The sequence below is a fragment of the Danio aesculapii genome, chromosome 16, assembly GCF_903798145.1.
Source record: "Danio aesculapii chromosome 16, fDanAes4.1, whole genome shotgun sequence".
Taxonomy (NCBI): domain Eukaryota; kingdom Metazoa; phylum Chordata; class Actinopteri; order Cypriniformes; family Danionidae; genus Danio; species Danio aesculapii.
The window spans coordinates 9,014,658-9,024,657 of record NC_079450.1 but is presented as its reverse complement, the minus strand read 5'-3'; the positions used below and the strand labels follow the sequence as shown (position 1 = coordinate 9,024,657).

At 35.3% G+C, this 10,000-nt stretch overlaps 1 protein-coding gene across 1 annotated transcript in view; it reads right to left on the bottom strand.

Annotated features, from left to right (window-relative positions):
- csmd3a (CUB and Sushi multiple domains 3a) overlaps window positions 1-10,000 on the bottom strand; it is a 685,206-nt gene that overhangs the window by 145,148 nt on the left and 530,058 nt on the right. Inside the window, exon 56 of the mRNA XM_056474744.1 lies at window positions 9,074-9,247. Within this exon, the coding sequence (XP_056330719.1) occupies window positions 9,074-9,247 (174 nt within the window). The remainder of the gene's footprint in view (window positions 1-9,073; window positions 9,248-10,000) is intronic.

Genomic DNA, 10,000 nt, shown 5'->3' with positions numbered 1-10,000 from the left:
GTTTTAATAATTTTATTTTTTTCGTTTCTTCTATTCTTGTTTATGTAAAGCACTTTGATTTACCATTGTGTATAAAATGTGCCATATAAATAATCTTGCCTTGTCTAAACTGTAAATAAGTAGATAAGCATTTAAAAAATAAATCAAATGCACTATAAAAAAAAAAATCTGTTAATTAACAGTGTCTGTATTTTGTGATCGACAAGTGTTTTCCGCTTTTTTACGGCTGTGAATTGCATTATGGGATGCTGATCTCTGCTCTGTCAGCTTTTGATGTTGAGAATTCAACTTTACAGTTTAACAAGTGACTTTTATGGAAATTTTTATTCATTCATTCATTTTCTTTTTGGCTTAATCCCTTTATTAATCAGGGGACGCCACAGCAGAATGAACCGACAACTAATCTAGCATATGTTATACGCAGCGGATGCCCTTCCAGCTGCAACCCATCACTGGGAAAACATCCACACACACTCGTTTACACACATACATTACAGACAGTTTAGCCTACCCAATTCACCTATAGCGCATTACTTTGGACAGTGAGGGAAACCGAAGCACCTGGTAAAACCCACTGGTTTGCACACTCTGTTATGCAGTAAACAATTTATATGGCTAAAAATACATTTAAATATAAGCCTAGGTCTATATGAACACTACAATGAACCCTATTATTGTTAAAAAGGACACTGTTAGTGTTAAGCTATTAACACTGAGAGTGTAGTTTTAACATATGAATTTCGTGCAAATATGGAAAGGGAGTGAAAAACAGTGTTAAATTAACACTAGCAGTGCTTTTTTTTCACACTATGCAAGTGTAAAAAATTACTCTTTTTCAAGTGTAAATTAAACTCAATTTAGTGTGGACCTATATAAACACTACAAGTGTTGATTTTCACACTTTGAGAGTGAAATTAACACTTCAAAATTTGCTGTGCACCATTAATAAGGTCTAAAAATATGGATAATTTTGCCACTTACCACTATGTGTTTTTTTCAGGTCGGAGCTGTCATTCATGTATATGTTGCGATGTCAGTTCGATGCGTGCATCGCAATATGAAACTATTTTTGTTGACATCTTGGATTAAAAACAGACTGAACTTGAGGCCAGGTGACCTGGTCCGATAAACTCACGTTTACATTGCGTACATTGCAATATCGATTCTGAAATGATATATTGTGCAGCCCTAATAGCTATTGTCAGCTTTTAACAGATAATCTTAGTACTATTTTTAATCTGCCACTTTTTATTTTGAAAAGCCAATTTAAAGCGACAGTCACCAAAACAACACAATAAGATCAAAGCCTAAAGGGGCAGATTCATAGAGTTATAAATAATTATTTATTTTGAGCTGAAACTTCCAACACAGGCTCATGCTGAAAACGTAGCCCTACAGACGTTTCTGGAAACCGCGAATTACTTAGCCAGAGGTACGTATGGCTGCATTAAATTTTTTAAACGAACGCTACGGAACGGTGTGACGCGTTCCTTTTCATGCTTACCAGCTGACCACTTACCTCCGTATGGACGACATTCTGGCTGCAACCAGTTTGTCTCCTTAGCGGGGCATGTATTTGGTGGACTTGAGACGCAGAGAGGAGTTGACCACGACGATGGAGTTCAAGTCCGGTGAAGAACGGTTCCAGAAAGCAGGTAAGACAAAAACAGAATCCAAAAAAATATATAAAAATAAACAAGTAAATAGCAGGGTGAGAATGTGGTAAAATCTGAAAACATGGTAAAAAAAATCAGACGAGGGCTTTTCTTTTTTAAATTTCTTTTTAAACGGGTTGGTTGGGTTTAGGGAAGGGGGAGGGTGGGTCAGTCAATCGATCGCTCAGTCAGTCAAAAAGTCTGTCAGAAAGTCTGTCAACAGTGGCCTCTGGTGGGTTTACGCGAGAACAGCAGGGACGAATGTTAGCGCGGCATGCATGTCGGCGGACTTGAGACCCAGAGAGGAGTTGACCACGACGACGGGGTTCAAGTCCGGTGAAGAACGGTTCCAGAAAGCAGGTAAGACAAAAACAGAATCCAAAAAATATATAAAAATAAACAAGTAAATAACAGGGTGAGAATGTGGTAAAATCTGAAAACATGGTAAAAAAAAATCAGACGAGGGCTTTTATTTTTTGGATTGCTTTTGAAACGGGTTGGTTGGGTTTAGGGAAGTCGGTGGGCAGGTTAATCGATAAAATTGGTTAGGTTTAGGGAAGGTGGAGGGTGGGTCAGTCGATCGTTCGCTCAGTCAGTCAAAAAGTCTGTCAGAAAGTCAGTCAACAGCGGCCTCTAGTGGGTTTACGCGAGAACAGCAGGAGCGAATGGCACTCGCGAGGGAAATTTGAGATCTCAAAAAGCATAAACAGCGGCCTCTTGTGGATTCGCAAAAACAAAAACAGCAGAAAAACATGCCGCCGGGATGTATTTCACGGTCTCCAGAAACGTCTGTAGAGGTACGTTTTCAGAATGAGCCTGGGTTGGAAACTTCACATACACACTCTAGGGACCATCAGAGACTTATTTTACATCATCTAAAAAAGGAGGCATAACAGGTTCCCTTTAAAATTTGAAATGATTTATCTTTATTACTTTAAAAGAAAGAATTCCTCAACCAAGAAGTGCAACACATAATTTAAAATGCAATAGACAAGTGTGGAAAAAAAAATAGACGGGGAGGAAATGGACTTGCGAACATATAAAGATTTCTAGTAATGGAGACTCAGGATTGCTTTTGAATGTCCCAGAAATCCAAAGTTACAGTCTCGACATCAAACCTCCTGAGAAGTGGCGAGTGTGTTCACAGAGAATAAAGAAGTAACGCTAGAAAGACACAGAAAAAAGCCCAGAGGAAAAGTGTTTCTCAGAGGTTTCACTGTCAAAGCCCTGGAGGATTCAACTTATGCTTCATTTCGGTCTCTGATGTTTTTCCTCAAACTCCTCAGACATTAAAAGTGCATAACACGCTGTACAGTATGAGTAAAATGTGAGTAATACAGTTAGCATACATTAGATGAGTCTAAGAAATGCAAATGATTAAGTTTTTTAAAGAGCCCTTGTTATGGGTTTTTGAAAATGACCTTCCATGTTGTGCGTAACACAGCTCTAAGGGAAGTGAAATATCCAGCTAAGGCTTAAATCTGAAAGTGGACAGTGTTTAAAACTATAGATTCATCTTTAAAAGAGTTGACCCATAATGCTTCAAATGAATCGTTTTGATAACAATTCTTTAGCCGTTTCTGCGTGACGTCGATATGAAACATAAGCCCCGCCCAATTGTTGTGCACGCACACCCGGGAAAACTGTTGTTGTAGGTTCAGGGGTGAGGTTGAGAACCGGGTACTGTGGTGTTAGTGAGATAACGACTATGAAGCTTGTTTTGAGCAGCCGCTGCGATCGAATCCTATACCAATGTTGGCGACCTGGGGGTTTCAAAGAAAAAAAAAAAAAAGGGGGGGGGGGGGGGGGGGTTGAGATTACGGGAGTTTTCCGGGATAAATAACAAAATGGGTGGGTGGCTGGAGATGGGTCTGAAATACGAGAGACTCCCAGGAAAAACAGGCGTGTTGGCAGGTATGCTCGCACATACACTCTGCACTCTGACTACTTCAATATTGTTAAGCCGTGGTAAGCATTTCGCTCTGTCTCGCGCTGAACGCTGTCGACCAATTGCAACAGGCTGTCATCGGTCCAATCAGCGCAGATTGGTTTCTCGCTAAGGAGGGGTTTGGGAACAAATGAATCGCTGAACGAATCCTCCGGGAGTCGTTGGAATAATTAGGTAAAAATAAATGCATATTATAAGACAATGAAAGTGTTTTTTGACCATGCATGCATATCAGCCTGTTGTTGGAGACCCTTAAAACTAAAATAGGACCCTTTGTTAAGTATAATAGGGGCCCTGTAAAATAATATTCAGGCCCGTAGCCAGGGGGTGTTCGGGTAGATTTGAAAGACCCACCCCTCACTGACAAGGGTCCAGAATTTGTCTTATACATGAGCTCATTTGTACTATTTTGACTACTATGCCATCATAAATTCCCTGCTGTATGTGTGTGTGTTTGTGTACTGCGTACTTTGTAACATTTGTGTGTGACTCATTTCAGAAAGACTTGAATAAACTCCACCACAAATACATCAAATAAACTTACTTGGTAATTTTTGACTAATGAGATGGATTTCTGCTTTATCTGTCTCAATCACTGACTGCTGTTTATCTGACGTAACGCATGAGAAGCAGACATGCATGTGGGAATGGTGGGCAGAGAAAACAAGCTCATTTGTATTAAAGAGCACAGGCTACAAAAAAAGCTACAATGTCCTCAGACCTCAAAATAGGCATATTCTGCATAGCACAATAAATAATCTGATGAGTATTTTGAGATGAAACTTTACAGACACGTTTTGGGGACACCACAGACATATCATACATCTTATAAAAGGAGTAAAGTAGGAGCCCTTTATTTTGAAACATTATTCCTTTGAGAGAACTCACTCATGATGCATCATTAATCTACAGATGCTCATATATGCATGCAGTGACTGTGCAAGTGTAGTTTGATGCATATGTTGACCAATGCAAGCTCCGGAGGTAATAAATCATGAGGATTGATTATTCGTCAGTATGCAAATTTGAAAACTGTATTTAAATGAAATGCATACATGTCTTTCTCTATTTCCGCCCATATGCAAACGTTAACGCATGTCACAGGTTACAGACTCATGCAGTGGATACATAGCATACAGTAGTGATCTAGTAGCCTATTGATATCAGTCAATAAGACAAAATCAGACAGAAATGAAAAACTATATGAATTCAGAAAATGAGGAAACCTCCTGCTGTTTTTGGGTCAGTGCATGAAGCAGATGCAGCGCTGCATACAAATGCACATGAAGATGGATGTGTGTGATCCCTACAGAGACTTCTAGAAAGCACAGAACAGTTTAAATGCACATTATTGCATTCTTTGCCAATACTTTGCATTCTATACATACTAACATTAGATATTCAATATTTCTGAATTAAATGTTTTAGCTCACTAAGATGTTATTTGTTTGATTAGAATACAGTAAACACTGTAATTTTATAGATCAAATGGTAATGCTTTTAATTTAAAATGGAATAAATTTAATAATTAAAAAAAATAAATCAACAAAACAGCAATTTGGGAAACCTCAATATACTGTTCAGTCAAATAAAGACAAAAATGCCGATAACAAATCTTTAAAAAAAAGCAAACAAAAACAAACAAAAAAAAACCAGCATTTTGGATGTCCCGAGTTTGAGTTCCAGCACGTGGACTTTTCCCAAACCCATCCCTCTCTCTCTCTCTATTATTTGAAATAGTTCAAATAAATTAAATAGTGCTTTTTATTTTAGTTTATTGTAAAATGGACAATGTTTTAGGTGTTTAAAAACATAATAAATTAATATTAACTGAGTTTTTGTGTAAATGTGGAGTCTTTCATGCCACATCAGCGTTCAGAAATCATTCTACTATGCAGATTTTCTGCTTATTATTATGAATTTTATCAGCATTAAGATTATCGATCTTTCATTTTAATCACAACATTACTGTATTTTTTTCTTAAATGCAGCCTTGATGAGAATGAGAAACTATGAAAATATGTTTTTATTTATTATTATTTATCCATTTTTCATAAAAAAATAAACCAAAACCGAACTATTGTGAAATATCATCGCAGATGTATTAGATGTCTCTGTGTTATATATGTATAAATATATATAAATATCCTACTTTAATTTATCTAGTTCAATCAGGTAATCAATCAATCAAAAAATCAATAAATCAAATTATTATCAATTTCAAATCACTAGATTCGATTTATTATATAAGATGCAAAGTAAAATTTTCTGGCATTTACATGTTTAATTTAATGTTACAAGCCATTTATGTGTGATTGACTATGGTATTTACTAACAATTTTAGTCTAGTTTATTGTTGATTACATACAATTACCGGGTGAACATCCAAGTAATGTTCACTAATATCTAAAATTAAAACTAAAGTTATATGCCACTGGGGGTCGTGCTTTACTGTGATTTTACCATGGGAAATGGAGAAAACAGAGAAAATTAGGGTATAATTTAAAATCTTATGCGTTTTTAGCCTATAAAGACATTTTATTGGGCTGTTTTATTCCCAAAGTGAAGCAATGTTCTGTGAATGAAAGTTACTGCACTAAACAAATATATGATCTCCCTCTTTCGGAGGTGATTAATATCCATTGACATTATTGATTTAATGCACTGACCATTAAATTGCCTGGTCAGATATAAAATTTCTATTAAATTTGCATCCTGAATTCTAGGAGCATATACATTACTTGATGGCAAATTATGTAATTGCTGTACCTTATTAGATGTATCTGTGTTAGGCTATATATATATATATATATATATATATATATATATATATATATATATATATATATATATATATATATATATATATATATATATATATATATACATATACATATATATACATATAATACCATAAATGTAGAGTAAATGTAGAGTCTATGTGTATATATATATATATATATATATATATATATATATATATATATATATATATATACATACACATACATACATACATATATATATATATATATATATATATATATATATATATATATATATATTTATATATATATATATATATATACATATATATATATATACATACGCATATATATATATACATACGCATATATATATATATATATATATATATATATATATATATATATATATATATAGAGAGAGAGAGAGAGAGAGAGAGAAAGAGACAGAAAATTAAGGTATAATTTAAAATCTGCTTCGTTTTTAGCTTATAAAAGACATTTTATTGTAATTTAATGGTCACATTACAATAAAGTTTCATTAGTTGAAATAATAGTTAATGCATTTACTAACATGATGTAAGATCGAACAACACTTGTACAGCATTTATTAGCTCAACATTTACTAATGCATTATTAAAATCCAAAGTCGTTAGTTCACGCGTTGTTAACATGAGCTAACAATGCACTTTATACCAATTAACTAATCCACTACAATACATATAGTAATATAATAATAAATAAATCAATACTGTAATACAGTTAAAGTCAGAATTATTAGCCCCTATTATATTTACAAATGTGTTGAAAAAAATCTTCTCTCTGTTAAACAGAAATTGGGGATAAAAATAAACCGGGGGCTAATAATTATGACTTCAACTGAATATGTATTGTTCATTATGTCAGTAATAAATACATTATCATTAACTAATACAATGTTATTATAAAGTGTTACCAAAATATCCCTATAAATCCATGCACTATACTTTATAATCTTCTAAGGTTGTACAGCACAGCAATGTGTGAGATGCTAATAATCTTTCTTTTGAATCTCATTAGCACATGTTTATTTCATCTCAGCATGTGCGGATGCATCAACACTCGTATGACCTTAGAAGACTTGATGCACAGTTTTTTGGACTGATTGTGAAGCTTAAAGAAAAACTTGCACAGGTCTGATTGCAAATAATGACGACTGTTTCGTTAACAGATGAACTATTCCTTAAATAGATAAATCTGGGCATGTTAGCTGGAATCAAACTGACAGCTTTTCAGTAAGAAGAAATGGAGTAGTGTGTCACGCAGCGACAGAAGTCATTATTCAGTTCAGCTTAATTAACTTGTTTTAGGCTGACACATAATGACAGGAAATAAGAACCAAGACAAAGATGAGCTCCACTCAACAATGTGCTCACTCAAATGTATGATTTCACTTTCAAACATGAATCAAGGCCTGAACAAGCAGATACAAAGGAATTACGTGTTATCTGACTAAAGTTATAAGCCACCAGGGGTCGTGCTTTACTGTTATTTTACCATAAGAATGAGAGAAAACCGAGAAAATGTTGATGTCATTTAAAATCTGTTTCTTTTTTTAACCTATGAAGTAATTTTTGGCCTGTTTTTATTCCCAACGTGAAGCTAAATTCTGCGAATGAAAGTTACTGCACAAAACAAATGTATAATATCTCTCTTTCGAGGGTCATTGATATCCATTAACATTATTAATTTAATGCACTGACCATTAAATTGCTGCTCAGAAATTAACTTTCTATTAAATTTGCATCCTGGAATTGATTTTCAGGGGCATATACTTCACATGGGGGCAATTTCTGTAATTGCTGTACCTTATTAGATGTATCTGTGTTAGGCTTTTAAGCCAAATATGCTACTATAATGTATCTAGTTCAAGATCAATCAATCAATCAATCAATCAACCAACCAATTAGCAAACCATTTTTTTCCAGCCGTCCAACAGACCGACCGACCGACCAACCAACGAATCAACCATTAAACCAACCCACCAACCAATTAATCAACCAACCAACCGACCAACCCAAACAACCAAATAACCAACCAACCAACCAACCAACCATCCAAACAATCAATCAATCAATCGACCAAGCAACCAATTAATTTTTTTTCCAGCCATCCAACCAACCAAATATATTTTTAAACCCATCCAACCAACTACCCAACCAACAAAATATTTTTTTTCCAGCAGTCCAACCAACTAAGCAATTCATTTTTCCCCAACCAACCAACCAACATTTTTTTTTCTAGCAGTCCAACCAACCAACCAACCAATACATTTTTTTCCAGCAGTCCAACCAACCAACCAACCAACCAACCAACCAACCAAAAACCAACCAATTAATTTTTTCCCCAACCTACCAACCAACCAACCAAATAACCAACCAACCAACCAACGCAGTGAGACATTCCCTAAACAAAACAGTTCACACTTCAGTTTCTTATCAAATCTTTTGACCAATCAAATGTTCTCTAGTATCAGACATGCCCCGCCCCCTTCAGATTTGCTTTTGATGCACTTGATCTCAACCACTCTCACTAGCAGAGTTGTGATGAAACAAAATTATTGGCTGTTTTCTAAAAAGGGGAGGAGCTACTCTATGTTCCACCATGTACATCGAATAAAATGCCTATTTCAAAGCACAGGACTTGTAATATTTGATGCATCTTACCTGAGCAATGAGGTTGCGAGCCACCCCACTGGCCGTTCAGTTGGCAGGATCGGGTAGATTCACCAATCAAAACTCGGTCTTCTAAACACCTGTAGTGAACTGTTGAACCAAAGGTGAATTTATCGCCCATTACAACTGCATGAGGAGGAGAACCAGGGTGACCACAGTCCACCTCTGTAGAAGAAAAAACAAAACATCACTATAATCAAACAGATAGGCACCATGTATCTTGGTTTGTTTATTGTTTTAATGTCCATCATTTGAAGCACTCCTCATGTACTTTTTCATGCTTCTTTTATATGCTTTGTTTCCAGTGAGGACTTAGAAAAACTTGTTCATGCTTTTATCAGCAGCAGGGTTGATTACTGTAATGGCATCCTCACTGGCCTTCCCAAAAAGACAGTCAGACAGTTGCAGCTCATTCAGAATGCTGCAGCCAAGATTCTGACCAAAAATCAGAGCACATCACACCTGTCCTCAGGTCTTTACACTGGCTCCCAGTTACATTCAGAATAGATTTTAAAGTATTATTACTGGTCTATAAATCACTAAATGGCCTAGAACCTCAATACATTACAGATATGCTCACTGAATACAAACCTAATAAATCACTCAGATCTTTAGGATCAAAAATTCCAAGAGTTCAGTCAAAGCAGGGTAAATCGGCTTTCAGCTACTGCGCCCCTCACTGGTGGAGTCAGCTTCCAGAAATTATCAGATGTGCTCCAACATTAGGCACATTCAAATCAAGACTGAAAACACATCTGTTTAGCTGTGCCTTTACTGAATGAGCACTGTGCTATGTCTGACAGATCCCACTATATTATTTCTTATCTTTTTTTAAATTCTTTTATAACCTGCTTTAACACATTTTAATCTGTATTTAATCATTTTATAGTTTTTTTTCTCTTATACTTGTTTATATAA